The 14952-nt window shown below is 37.0% G+C and overlaps 1 protein-coding gene across 1 annotated transcript in view; it reads right to left on the reverse strand.

Moving 5' to 3' along the window:
- Positions 1-7160: 7160 nt before the first annotated feature.
- Positions 7161-14952, reverse strand: part of LOC142344874 (uncharacterized) — a 46018-nt gene continuing 38226 nt past the window's right edge. The window contains exons 5-7 of the mRNA XM_075396911.1: positions 12471-13441; positions 11249-12035; positions 7161-8441 (exon numbers count right to left, since the gene is read on the reverse strand). Of these exons, the coding sequence (XP_075253026.1) occupies positions 8368-8441; positions 11249-12035; positions 12471-13441 (1832 nt within the window). The 3' untranslated portion in view covers positions 7161-8367. The remainder of the gene's footprint in view (positions 8442-11248; positions 12036-12470; positions 13442-14952) is intronic.

Here is a 14952-nt window from a genome sequence, read left to right on the forward strand (position 1 = left end):
CAAATTTCCTCAAAAATAATTTGTGATTCTAATCTCAAAAAGATCGCGAAAACAAACGGAAGATAATAATTTTAACTTAGAAACTAAGCTAAATATTTCAAAAAAGAATTCTCAAATTTGAGAGTCAGAAAACCGCTACAATTAGATTTCTAATCACTGCAATTAAGACAAAAACAACAAAAATTTCTTCCTTGTGTATATATGCTAGACAACATGATTTCATAATAATTCAAAATTTAAAGTTATCATTGAAAAAACATAAGTAACAGAATGATATACAATGGCAAAAAAAATGTTCAAAAACGATTCCAAGGCCGAAAGAAAATAAGAATAAATAGAATTAAGTGTAAATTTTGTAACAAGCTTTCTAGTAAACTCTCAGTACTGCCTTATTTTGAATGAAAACAATTGCAAAACAAAGAAATGACAAAAGGTAGGTGCCAGGACAAATCTAGGATGATACAAACTAAAATGTGAAGAATATGGACACAAGGTAAGGAACACCGTGACAAAGACTAATTCTTGATATTTGAAAATTGAAAAAATTCAAGAAAACGAAAACATTATTTCGTTGTTCAGTATTTGAGACATAGAAAAGACAACGGGTCACCCGAAGCAAAGATCCATCCTCCTGAACAGGACAAAAAAAAAACATAACCGACTAAAGTCGGACCAATTGCTCTCAAACGACCGGCGAGCAGTTGACTTCGTCAGTAGCCAGCCACAGTTTTGGGGCTAGATTTAGCTTCATTCAACTCTTCAACTTTTAGTTTTCTATCCGTGTTAGTACATAAATCAAATAAAAAACTGATATTTTGAAAATTTGCAATCATCCAAAATTTACAAGAAAAGCTTTCAAATTTCACAGTGACAAAGTTTAAAACTACTTATTGTCTCTGGAGTTATGTCAAGCAACCCATCTGACAGACTTGAAAAACTTCGTTGGCCAGTAATGATCGTTAAACTCAGAAAAGGACAAAAATATTCAAAAACCTCGAAAAAATTGCAAACTTTAACAAAATCTAGCTAATATTCAAGTTATTTAGATCTTCAAAACCGGTTCATTGTCTCATGAGACTATCCAGTACCATTTTTTCACTTGACTCATAAAGATCCATAAACTTGGTAAAAAATTTCCGAAAATTTGAAAAACAAAATTTTATCAAAATTGCCAAAGCTGTAGTCATTAGAATATTAATAACCATTTCGTTTACTCTGAAAACTATGCAGCAGCTTATCACCAAACCTTGGAGGAGGTCCCTAGGACCCTGGTGCCGGAAAAAACGATGAAAAATTCAAAAAGATTCAAAAAGTTGAGAAAATTTTAAATATTTTGTTTTAAAATTGCTAATATTAAAATCTTGAAAACCATTCCAATAAATCCAGAAGCTATGCAGTAATATTCAGACCCAAGAGGACGCTAAGTGGCTTGAGAACGGAGAAACCTAAAAATGACCAAAAATTTCAAAAAAACTTAAAGAAAATTGCAAGTTGCATAAAAAAACTGATAAAAACTGTGATAATAAAATTGAAAACTAATCCGTGGCCAAAAAACCTTTTCCATTAACGGAGATTTTCTGTTACTCTGAAAAACGTGAATAATGACAACAAATGTCAAAAATTCAAAAAAATTGCAAGCTTTGTAAAAAAAAATGCTAAAATTCGTGGTGTTGAAACCTTTAGAAACATTCCATTAAATTGAAAACTATACAGTAACCTATTGTCAAACTCCTGAGAAGGTTCCTCGGCTGATGAGGCGACAGAAACCTAAAAACCGACAAAAAATTTCAAAAAACTTTCAATTCTCATTTTTTTAAAAGTTTTTTTTGAAAATTTAGTTATTTTATCGAAAAAAAACTGGAATTTCTGATAACAAAAAGTTTAAATTTATTCCATGGCCAATAAAATTTTCTCGGTCGCTTATTATTAAACCCTTAAGCAGCTTTTCGGCCCCTGCGCCTGAAAAAACGTGAAAAATGAAAACTAAATGTCAAAAAAATTGAAAAAATTTGCTCGTTTTGTAAAAAAAAATGCTAAAATTCGCGATGTTAAAATGTTGAAAACTTTCCACTACCACTGGAAATTATGCAGTAACCTATTATAAAACCCTAGAGGATGTTCCTTGAAACCTAAGGCTGAAAGGACTTAAAAATGACAAACATTTTCAAACAGCTTGAAAAAAATGGTTAAAATTAGTATAAAATTGCTTGTTTTTAGCGATTGGTTGTTCCAACGTCGCCACGGCGGGGGAGGGGGGTGCATGGGGGGGTTGATGAAGAGTGATGGGCTGGGCAACATTGGGGTGAGGGACTACAGCGCGGTTGGGGTTGTTGGGGCAATAGTGGCGTGGGGGTCAACAGTGGGGGTGTCTTCAACCTTTCTTCCGCCCTTCACACCATATGTACAGGTCTCCAAAACAGTTTGAGCTGAAACAGAGCTGAAAAGCTCTAAGAGCACTTAATGCCCGCTGGGCGCTACCTGTTTATCCCGTTTTTGAGGACGAACACTCAAAAGCATGAGACGAAAAATTGGTCAAGCGAAAAATCGCATAAAAAAGACCGACAGGACTAATATAATTGCTAGAAACTTCGTTTGAGCGCAATTAACAAGCAGAATTTAGAACTACGAAACAGTGAAACAATTTGCATAATAGTGATCGAAAAATTTTTACGACTGCATTTGAAAAAAATTTTATTGTTTTTTCAAAAACTTTAGGCTAACAAATGATTGAATTTTTGATGAAACGAAATTAAATTCTCTCATGTTGCACAAAAAGACTTTTTCTAGTAATTAAAACTAAATACAGACAAAAAAACTGAAAAAAAAGGAAAACGTAACCGACTAACGTCAGGCGAATTGCTCTCGAAAGACCGGCGAGCGGTTGGCTTCGTCAACAGCTAGCCACGATTTAGTGACCTCAGGGTACTACCTCTTTATCCCGTTTCTGAAGACGAAAGTCAAATGGTTCACACGAAAAATCGACCAAGCGAAAAATTGCTTAAAAGACAAACAGGATAAATATATTTGCTACAATTTGCTTTCGAGAGCAATTAATAATAGTTTCCTAAAAAATGACTGCTAGATCATTTATGATAAAAAATATTTCAACTATAACTCATTGATAATGAGGATCAGAGGTAATGACATTACGCTACATAACAGCAGCTGAAGTGCGACATCAACAAGGAGAGAGAGGGAGAGAGAGAGTGAGAGAAAGATAAGACGTTAACGAGTAATAGAAGGAAAGGGACCCTTACCGAAAGAGAAAGAGACAGGAAAATCTTCCATGATTGGATTCGACTCTGCAACCTCTAGTTTTTTAACATTGTTAATAAATAAATCAAATAGAAATTAATTGGAAAAAGCAAAAAAATACTTTTCAACTTTGCAATAAAAAAATTCAAAACCATTTTTGATCTCGAAGTTCTCTCAACTAACCCATCTGCGAGACTTGAAAAAAATTTGTTGGCCAGTAATGGTCGTTCAATTCAGAAAAGGACAAAAAATACTGAAAAACTTTCGAAAAATTTGCAAATCTTAACAAAATCTTGCTAAAAATCAAGACATAAATATCTTCAGAACCCTTTCATTGTGTCTATGAGACTATCCGTTATCCCTGTTTCATGCCTGAAATAGTTTCACAGGCTCATAAAGATTCATACACTTGAACATAAAAACTTTCCAAATTTTTGAAAAGTTCAAATTTTATCCAAACATTACTAAAACTGGAGTCATAAAAAATGTTGATCACCATCCCATTAACTCTTGAAGCAATGCAGCAGCTTATTATCAAAAATTGGAGGAGGTCCTAGGGCCTCTGTTGTCGGAAAAAATTCAAAAACATGAAAAAATGCAAATATTTTAAAAAAAATTGCTTATATTAGTGATATTAAAATCTTGAAGAACATTCCATTACATCTATAAATTATGCAGTAATATACAATCAAACCCTAGAGGAAGTTCCGTGGCCCTTGAGGCTAGATAAACCTAAAAAATGACAATATTCAAAAAAACTTTTAAAAAATTGCAAGTTTTACAAAAAAAAAATTGCTAAAATTTGTAATATTAAAAAGTTGAAAATTAATCCATGACAAACAATAAATTTTCAATAAATTAAAATCAAACTTTACCGAAGGCTTTCTGACACTTGAGGCTCAAAAAATTTTAATATGTCTAAATGTCAAAAAATTGGCAAAAATGGCAAACAATTTCAAAAGTATGCTAAATTTCCTGATGTTAGAAACTTGCAAGACATTCCATTTAATCAAGAAACCATTCAGTAACTTATTTTCAAACCCTAGAGGAGGTTCTTTGGCTCTTGAGGCTGAAAAGTTCAAAAAAATTACAAAAAATTCCAAAACGTGAAAAAAAAGCAAGTTTTATCAAACAGTTGCTGAAATTTGTGACATTAAAAAGTTGAAAACTGTTCCATGGTCATTAAAAATTTGTCAGTAATTTAATATCGAACCCCTTAGGTTGTTTCCTGGCCCCTGGGTCTGGAAAGAGCTGAATAAGGAAAAAATGTCGAAAAATTTGAAAAAATTGCACGTTTTGTCAAAAAATTGCTAAAATTCGTGATGTTAAAATGTTGAAACCATTCCATTACAACCAGAAACAATGCAGTAACCTATCATCGAACCCTAGATGAGGTTCTTTGACGTCTAGAGTTTATAAAAATCAATAAAATGTCAAAAATTTTGAAAAAGCTTGAAAAAAATTGCAAAATAGTAAAAATTTGCGTTTTTAGCAAGCGGTTGTTCGTCAGTAGCTAGCCACGGGAGGGGGGTCACCGGGGGTTGATTGGGGGGGTTACCGGGGGTTGATTAGGGGCGTCACTGGGGTGGGGGCATTAGCACGGTGGGGGCAATAGGGGGGGTTCATCAGTGGGGGTGTCTTCAACCTCTAAGATACGCCCTTCACACCATAAGTACAAGTATAAGTCTCCAACACAGTTTGAGCTGAAAGAGCTGAAATGCTCTTAAGGCACTTAATGCCCGCTGGGCGCCACCTGTTTATCCCGTTTTTGAGGACGAAAAGTCAAAAGCGTCAGACGAAAAATCGGTCAAGCGAAAAATCGCATAAAAATAAAGACGACAGGACTAATATAATTACTATAAACTTCGTTTGAGAGCAATTAAAAAAACTACCGAAATCGGATTAGCATATGTACAATTTTATAAAACAAAATTACATTGAGGTGGAACGATGCGTTGAGTAGATGAGTTATCAAAGGGAAGTTGCCATATCAACTGAATTTGGTCAAAAAGAAGGCTGAAAGATTCAAAAATGAAAATAAAAGAAAAAAAGCCAAAAATTAACTAAGGAATCAAGAAATTTGTGCCAATTTTGAACTTGAAACGCATTTTTAGGCTCTGCTAAACACTGGTATCAATTTCCGAGATTTACAATTCAATATACCATCAAATGAAAGTCATTTCTACAAAAAAACCAAACTACAAGCAAAAAAACTGGGCACCTCAGGCCAAAAAATGACTAAAAGCGGTTATCTATATGTGCCATTCAGTCACTTTTCAAAGTCAAAAAGTCGTTCACTAAAGGCAGCGCATGATAAAAAAAATGCCCTGCTCAGAAAAAAATATTTCATACGGCAATTTTTCTCACTTTTGGTTTTTAGGTCAAAACAGCTTCAGAACGAATAGTACTTCCAGTAAAAAAACCTTAAGAAAACCAATACTCCTTTTCGAGTCGTAAAAAACCAAGAGAAGGCCAATTATAGCCCCAGCTATCACTGTGCGGCTATTAATAAGCAATTCTTCTATGGCAATTTCCAGGTGCTTATTTTTTTCAATTTTATTATTGCTACAAAAATGCTCTTTTCCATCAATTAAATATACTTCACTTACTTCGACCGATGGAGGATTTGAAATTGTAATTTTTTTTAGCAAATTTCAAAATATAAACCTTCTCTTTGTTGCGGCGTCCCAAGAAAGGTTTTCAGGGAGATCTTTGCGACACCGTATCTCCGTAACTTGTGCGTAACCATAATACCAAAAATACACATTGTAACCAGGACGAACAGGCAAAAGTAGAGCATACAAAACTTACATTTTTTCTGAACACGGACCTATAGAAAACCGTTTCTTTTAAGCAAAATCGAAAAAACATTGAAAATCAGTGTCAACGTGCAACAAAAAAACGAACATTGAACTGACGAAAATGCAAATTTTTGTTCTGACGAGAATGCAATTTTGGACGAGAATGCAAATTTTTGTTTAAACACCGTCTTCTCACTTGTGTTAATTGTTTTAATTGGTTTGCTTCTGATATTCGCAAAAAGTTAGGATTTTTTGTTGAATAGCTACAAAATAGGCTTCGCCTCATCCAGTTTTCGCCTAATACCCCACCCCCCACCCCAAAAAAACCACTCAATTTTTCGCTCCATTTCCTGCTTCGGCGTTACCAAAATCACTTCAAAATCATTAATATGTATGAACAGATGGTAAACAGACCGCCCCAATACAATTCAACTTTTAATTATAAAAACATAACCGACTAAACGTCGGAAGAATTGCTCTTGAACGACTAGTGGGAGCTCTAATCAATTTCAGCCTGCTTCAGTTGGGGGGGGGGGGGAGCCTAAATGGGACTAAGAAGTTCTATAGTGGGCTTCAAATAACCACATTAGAGGTTAACATATACCACTATTAAGATTTAAAGTAAAAAATGACACCAGTTTCGGCGCACTTTTCATTTGACTTTTAGTATTAAATTGCCGCCAATTGAGTTCAGCTGCTTTAATTGTGATTGAGAGGGAATTTTAGATCACGCGAAATGCAAAAAGTCAAGGGCGTAAAAGTCACTCGAAAAGTCAAAACTGTCAAGCGAAAAATTTGCATAACAAAGACACACGCGTTTACAATAATTGCTACGAACTACGTTCAATAGCAATTAAAAAGAGCCTAAATAATAGCCGTTAAGATGCAAGTAGAATTTTCTTCCAACCTCCTTTATCAGTCCATACTCACTCCCCGTCAATTGCCGTTCATTTTTGTTTGCTCACTTCGCGTCGTAAAAAAAACCAACGCGACTTTCGATGTAATCGTTTGAGAGGAAATAAAAAAGTATCTTCTTTGACGGCTCCGATTTATCACAACTTAGCGAGCGAAGGTTCATTTTCGCAAATCAATGCAATTGAAAAGTGGAAAGAAAAGAAGATCTATTGATTATTGCACTTGAGCTGTACAATACAATCTAAGGTAAATATATCATTATCATCAGTTGTTGCTGTAGTAATTATAATAGTTGTAGTAACAGTTTGAAAGCATCAAAACTAAACACAACACTCCCATCATTTCTTCAAGTCATTTTCATGTCCTCTTTCGAATTGCAAAATTGAACTTGATTCAATTAATCTTAGTTTATATGTACACAAACTAAACATTCTTATATTCAAAGCAAGAGTTGAGGACAGCTGGGGCATATTTTTGTGGATGTCACCGCTGCGACTGCATATTTCTGAACATTTGATTTCGTGCCATCAACACGGATCCCCAAGGTAAAAGTTGTAATTTTCGGGCACACTTATGTCGCGAGTTTTCCATCTAACCTTTTCTAACCTTCTCTAAACCGTTTGCATGACTTTTGCCGTTCTTTTAACAGTAGCGACAAGAAACTCGATGTGCGAAATTTTCATATTGGTTAATGTAAAGTAATGAGTAATGGCGCATTTTGACATTAATAATTCCAAATTAGAAATCGGACAAGAACGTCTTTCCCTTGTACAGGTGTGGTAAAAATCATCAGTTGGAAATTGGGATTAATAAAAGAACGCAAAATAAAATTTGGTTAACAAAACATAACATATAATACTAAAACGTTCACCCCTTGGGCGGTTTTCAGGTAACTATAGGGACGAAGAAAAGATACGGTTGCAACTAAGATTTCAAAAGAGAAAGAGAGAAAGAAGAGTGAAAACATGAGTAACAGCTAGAATGTAAAATAAACTGGAGCCTACCAAATATTCGTATCATAATAGTAATCTTACAATTAATAGTAGTGTAGTTGGGGGGGGGGGGGGTGGTACTTCCTGACGATGTGGAGAGGGTTGGGGGACATCGGCTAATGGCAGCGGGAATCGGGAATAACTACTTGAACAAAACAAAGTCATACAGAGAGATGTAACTACGTCCAAATATTTGGTCACAAATTTTCGTTGTCGAAAATCTTTATATGTTTGTGGACAAACACTGCTACAAGCAATCTTCAGTTTCCTTCACGTCGTTAGAATAATTAATACACGATATCGTATTTTCTACAATACAGGAAAGTAGGAGTCATTTGGGTAGATGACCCGGCAGGTCCCGGTCTAGCATCTTGGGAACCAAATGCAAATAAGTTTGGCGCTTGCTATCGTGGGGCTGTTGGGCCGGCTGTGAAGAGTGTATTCATTATGGCTGGATTCAACAAGACTTGGGTTGTTCCTAAAATCACTTTTCACATAACACCAACATAGTTGTAAAAATGACATTGTACAAAATGGGCAAATAATGTACAAAATTATTCTCAACAACTTAATGAGGCAATACGAACTACAAAAACGGTCACATACATGATGACGGTCTCATAAATGATGATTTTTTTATTTTTATTACTGATGATTTTGTCCGACAGACAAATTTAGACCACAAACAAATCATTAAGTCCAGCATGAAAAGATCTGTAAACAAAATCCACCTGACGCGCAATTGCATAAAAATAGCCGCCGAAGTTCTGGAAAAAGTCACCATAGACGAACTTGAATCACTTTGGGATACGTCACAAAGTAACAGTTTTTTGTTATTGTTTAAGTTATTTGACAATTTTTTTTTAAATGTTAAACATAAAAGATTACAATCGGTGTATTTTTATATAAAAAATGGAACAAGGAATAGACCTGCAGTCGTGGGATCAATTAAAAACGTTTTCAGCTGGAAGGGCAATTACCTAAGTGGCCCAAATTATTTTATCCGAGCTAGTTTTAAAACATTACAAGATTTAAATTCAAAAGTGAAATCAAATCTCCCGCACTCTCCATTCGAATTTTAAAGTAAAGTGCTGCCATTTATGATTACCTACTTTATATTCTGAATTGGAGGAAGTTAACATGCAAAAATCAAGCCTTAAAAAGTCACTTCAAAGTGGTCAGAAGAAAAAACAGTCAGAAGAATAATTGGTCGACCGAAAAAAATCATATAACCGGCATTTTGCCGCAATAGTAGCCTTACTTTATAAAAAGTCATTGCACTGAACTGCAAAAAGTTTTACCAAAAACTTTGAATTCCTTATATCATTTCACAGCTAAATTAATATTTACGAGCACCTCTTTGCCAGCCTTCATTACCAAGTTGTTTTTTTGGCATTTAATTGGTATAATTAACCCGGAGTGTAAACACATCATTTCGAGTAAAGGTAAGTTACTTATGACAAAATTCAACCACGAAAATCCGCTGAAACTCAACGCTTTTGAGCGTAACAAATGAAGTCATCGACATAAAAACAGCTGAAAAGAGGCCTGAACACGTCTTCAAAATTCTGATCAAAGCTGCTTAGTCAATTAACAAAAATGCTGCTTTTGAGCCTATGAGGCTTGGTCAAGAGAAAGAAAACTTTACAGACTACCCATTCAAATAAAATGAAAATTATTGAAATACATTTTGGTTCACTGCAGAGACTAAAGCTCTAAATACTCAACTAATGCTCTCAAGCTTAATTTATTTTCGACAAAATTGGCCTGGAAAACCAGCATTAAAAAGACTATCATGACCCAATGTGGTATTTTGGTCTTTATTTAACACTTATATAGTAAGTGTTTAATACTTTTTAGGCCATTTGCAGACTATCCTATATATTAAACGCGTGAGCTCTAAAATGGGACACAATTTTTGCATGTTTAAGGGGCCACTTGAAGCGCATGCTTAAGAACCGCATTGAGCAGCATGGTTAAGCGAACATATCTAGAGTGGTGAATGACCTAAAAGGCTCAAAGTAGATGTATGAAAACCAAAGAAGCGGAACCTCAGGGACAAAAGACTCTTAGTCAGGTGCAGTCACCGCGACGGTATGAGGACTTGGAATGCTCGCCCAGATGGAGGATTTACTGACCTGGGTACTATGTGTTTTTTAATTTCTCCGAACATGTTTGAAGTATTTATTGTAAATGTGAGTGTTTTGCAAAGTTTTAGCTTTACAGATTCTGCGCTAGACAATCTTAAACACTTCGCTTTCAATTAAGTTTTTCACGCTTTACTTTTTGACGTTTGCGTAATCTCAGATCCTCTCAATCGGAACGATGTTTATTGATAAGATAAAAGCGATTGTGAGAAACGATGGTTTGTAGTGTTAATAGCGCAGTTCTTAAGATGGAAGACTGCTAATCTGAAGTTCGAAGTATTTTTCTGTTACCATTATCCATACAAATGCTAGAGCAATTGAGCACAATTGTCAACAGTGCTCCTATCGTAAGATGTTTTAGGGGTCCTTAATCATGCAACCAAGCGTAATAAATGCGTTTTGAGACGCGCTTTACCATCATTTTTAAGCTCCTAATGCGCACTTTTATTGCGCTCATTAAGCATGCGGTAAAGCAGAAACAAGCAAGTCACAAACGCCATTGTGCAGAAATTTGCTGTAGAAACAGCAAAGAAGCAATACGCATAGATAGCTTAAGCGGTGAGACCTATGGCTGTTAAACGAGGGGCATGGGTTCGAGCCAGAGTTGGTGCGAAACAGAAACCTTTATTTCTTTTAAATCTTCTATTCGTGTGAATGATTTTCTTGTTATGGTTTTGCGGGCCTGCTAGTCTAAGATTAAAACATGTCAAGTGTCAGGCCCTATTTAGCATCCTAACTAACGTGTATCTTAAATCAGAAATTTTTGGAATGAAGTAGATCATCACTTGAGAAAATTGTGATACAAGTTATGCATACAACTACGTAGATTGGGGCTGCTGTAGTGTTATTTAAATAAACATCACTCTTATAACACTCTCTGACCACATAAAGTGCTATCAAATTCCCAAATTTCTCTAACTATTTAACAATGGGGTGTAACTTCTATTTTACCCTTTGGTGCTCTGAATACGTTCAACAAAAATTTTAGCCCTACTCGGGACTTGTAACCAGAACACAGTCGCAAAAACCCTCGCGTCAGGGCACAGAGTCCCTCTGGCCGCTAAGATTTACGTCCTAACATCTACTTAGCTGACCACTAGTTGCCAATAATTTGATCACAAACATTAAATTAGTGTACCGTCAATGCCGGAGGCTGCAGCTGCAGCAGCCAGCCTGTAGCTCTGGGCGATTTGGTCGACCACGGGAGAGGTTGTGGACTGGGTCTGTGGCTGGGGCTGTTGGGGTGATGTCTGTTGAGAAATTCCAAGTGCTCGGTGGTAGGCTGCCAGCTGCTGCTGAGCCAAGAGAGAATAAGTGGCTGATGGATCCAGGTACGATACCTGAGCTGCAGCTGCTGCTAACTGGGCTGCCGCTATTTGTTGTTGTTGCTGCTGCTGCTGTTGTTGAACTATAGAAGCTGCTGTGACCGCTGATGTCGATAAACTGTTGTTTGGAGTACTTCTGGAGGCCAAGACAGCTGCTGTTGCTGCGGCGGCTGCATTTGAAGAATTGATAATTAGAGCTGCGTTGTTGCTGTTTTGGGAATCGGCGGATGGACTAACTGCTGACATCTGCTGTTGATTGGGGTGAGAGGAAGCTGTCTGAAGTTGTGACGCAGAGTTCTGCTGTCCTCCCCCTCCCCCACTCCCTCCTCCCGCCCCATTTGAATGCTGTTGCTGCTGTTGTGGGTGGTGTTGTTGGTGGTGAGAGGCTGCAATGTGGTGTGAGGTGTGAGCTGATATCGGAGATTGTAAAGGCGTCGTGGTTGAGTTCGGGGTTCGTCTGTTAGCCCCGCCGGTTGCAACAGAGTTCAAGGAACCACTTGAGGAATGAATCAGAGATCCGGCAGATGGCCCCCCATTTAACCTTTCACATCCACTCTGCTCGTACACTGCGCCCATTCCAGACACTTGATTGGATAATCCCTAAAAACGAAACGAGCATTCAATTTCGATGTTTTTTATTTTTCTGAATTTGAAAATTGTCTTCAGTTGAGATCTATTCTGCCCTACCCTCCATCTTAGTGGACGTATAAATTATACGCCCCAGACGTGCGTGCTATTTATACATATTAATGTCCTATATGACAACAAGTAATTTGGATCTTTTTCCGTTTGTGCCCCCAGTACGTGTCATTACAGAGCACGTGTCATTACATTGTAAAAATATTGCGCGTCCATCTGGTGGGTGCAAATATTATGCATTAATTAAGCTGATGCGGCACAAAATGAAAAGATCCAGTAATTTTTATGTGGAGGCAAAAACACACTGGGAGGGGCAGAAATCCCAGAATACAGAATAGAACAGACGAAACAGTAGCCATAATCATACTTATAGCAAATAATGAAGTATTGACTAACCGTTGCTGAATTGGAGCTAGGAAAGAAGCTGTTGGCCTCCCCGGCACTGAGTGGGTGATTGCTGCCTGTATTCAGAGATCCCTTTGCAGATCTTGAAGGCGCCCTATGAGAGCTTCCTAGTGACACCTGGGAAGTACCGGACACGGGTGCGGAGGCTGTATTGGAGGATATGGAATTATTGACATCCAAATTCGTACTCGAGTGTTGAACACCCGCTGACAAACCATTGGTCGTAATCTGAAGGCTGGCCGGTCCTGATCCGGAACCAGGTCCTCCCGACGCAGAATGCATGTGTGAGTGGGGGTGCCCGGACCCACCAGCTGGACCGGATACTGAACTTGAAACTCCTCCTGCTGACCCAGAGGCTGCAAGGGGGACTGAGAGTTGCTGGTTCATTAGATGTAATTGCTTCCGTTTTGCGCCTATGTCGGCTAACTCACTCTCCAGTTGCCTGTTCTCCGTTTGCAAATCATACAAACTGGACAGTAGGGAAGGAATGTTGTACATTTTGCCTTGCAACATCAGAAACTGAGATCCTTGACTCCACTGTTCTTCTAAAAGGCTCACCATCGAGGTTAGTGAATAGGCACCCACCGTTCCCGCCGCACTTCCCAAAGACGTGGCGACTTGGGCTCCCGAGTCATTAAGAGTCACTTCAGTTTTGAATCCTTCGCTGTGAGCATTTGCAGAGAGATGTCCAGAGTTGGGAGGAATGAATGAGCTGTTGTTTGCATTGGAGCGTTGCATTGGCTGTTGTGAGCTGGTAAGTGCGGATGCTGAACATCCGACATTGCGGTGTGGTGCTGGTTGCCCAAATGACCCAGTCACAGTCGAAGAGGTGGCAGCAGAAGGCGAGTAATTGTAGTTCATGACGGGATCTGTCGCCATTCCACCCCCTCCCCCTGCTGCCCCTGAGCTGCTCAGTCGTCGCAATTGGTCAGAGTCGGAAGACATTAAGTAACTGTGGCCCACTGAAATAACCAAAAAAGGGTGATCGATTCGAGCAATTGCAAATCAGCACGTGCTAAAACCTTATTTATTTTCAGCTTTCCATAATTAAAACGGTTTACGTAGTTGAACTATCTCAATGAGAATGATGTATTTGTCACCTTTTCATGATTTGCATTGTAACGTCCAACAAGCCTTTACCTCAAAGTTGCGACTGTTTTTTCTTCAATGGGGGGGGGGGAGGAAGGTGGCGAGGGAGGGGGGATTAACAGTACACATATTCACCCCCTTTGAATAAAGGTTTATAAACGTTATTATATACCACCCTACCCATGAAATTAGAGCCCCCATTATGGTATAATTAACATGATGGGGGGTCTATAGGTTATCTGACCACTAATGAGAAAGACCCGATAATTTTAGTTGATGTATGTTCTTGAATTTAATCTTTAAGTGTCGCCAAATCAACCAACTTTGTCAAATTGGGTAAAATTATCATAAAAATCTACTCAAATATAGTTTACTTTGAAATCTACAGTGATATATAAACTATTGGAGTTTCCCAAATCTTTTGTTCAATTTATCGGGACTTTAGAAATATTTTTTAGAAATATCGCACGACTTTTTCGAGTGAGTAATACATCTTTTTTACCCTCTATTTTGGCTATTTTCTCAGTATTCTTCAAAAAATGTGAAATACTAACTGGAAAAATCAATCGAGCATCAATGATTCCAAACCAAAAAAATTTTATTAGCAAATGTTTAGAGAAGTATCCGATAACTAAAAAATAGATCTTTTGCAGCTATTTAATTGCGACATTTTGCATCGAGTCTCAACCATTTTTCCTGTTTTCAACTAGCCGGCCTCTGATTGTCTTCGTCGTCAGCTGACATGCTCAAAATTTTATCAACAATTTTCTGGTTTTTTTGACAATCCTTTTTACAAAAACAAAAAGTTTCATGATCTTTTTGGGATCTCTCAAGAATACTTTTAAAGAAAAAGCTGAATTAAGAACAAAATTCATCTATCGAATGCGTGTTTAGATAATGCCATTTCACTTTCTTATAGCGAGTTTTATTCGAGTTTAGAATATTTAAAATTCCGGGAGAAAATAAGCCTATAACTATTTGTCACTCGCTATTCTGCCTAAAAAAAACAAATCAGATGAACAAATTGGATTCTTTCGCAGTTTCAGAAATAGCACAAAAATAAATGACATTCGTCAGGTAGTACTTTTCCTTGTGGTCACTTTCTTCATTCTGAGATTTTTTCAGTCCAATTGAACTTAAAACTATTGAAGAAATTTCAATTACAATTAAGTTTAGAAAAGAGTCTTTACAACAATGACAAAATCAGCTTCTTACCACTATGGAAGTAACAAAACGCCAATTTTTAGTATTTTACACATAGCAAATTCATTTAGACCTGATGAAAATTACTCTAAACAACAAGAAATGATCAAACATTGATAAGGCTATAATATGAAGTCCGATAAAAAAAAGTTAAATATCAACATGGGTAGATATTGGAAAT

The sequence above is a fragment of the Convolutriloba macropyga genome, chromosome 8 (genome assembly GCF_964194025.1).
Source record: "Convolutriloba macropyga chromosome 8, txConMacr16.3, whole genome shotgun sequence".
Lineage (NCBI taxonomy): Eukaryota > Metazoa > Xenacoelomorpha > Acoela > Convolutidae > Convolutriloba > Convolutriloba macropyga.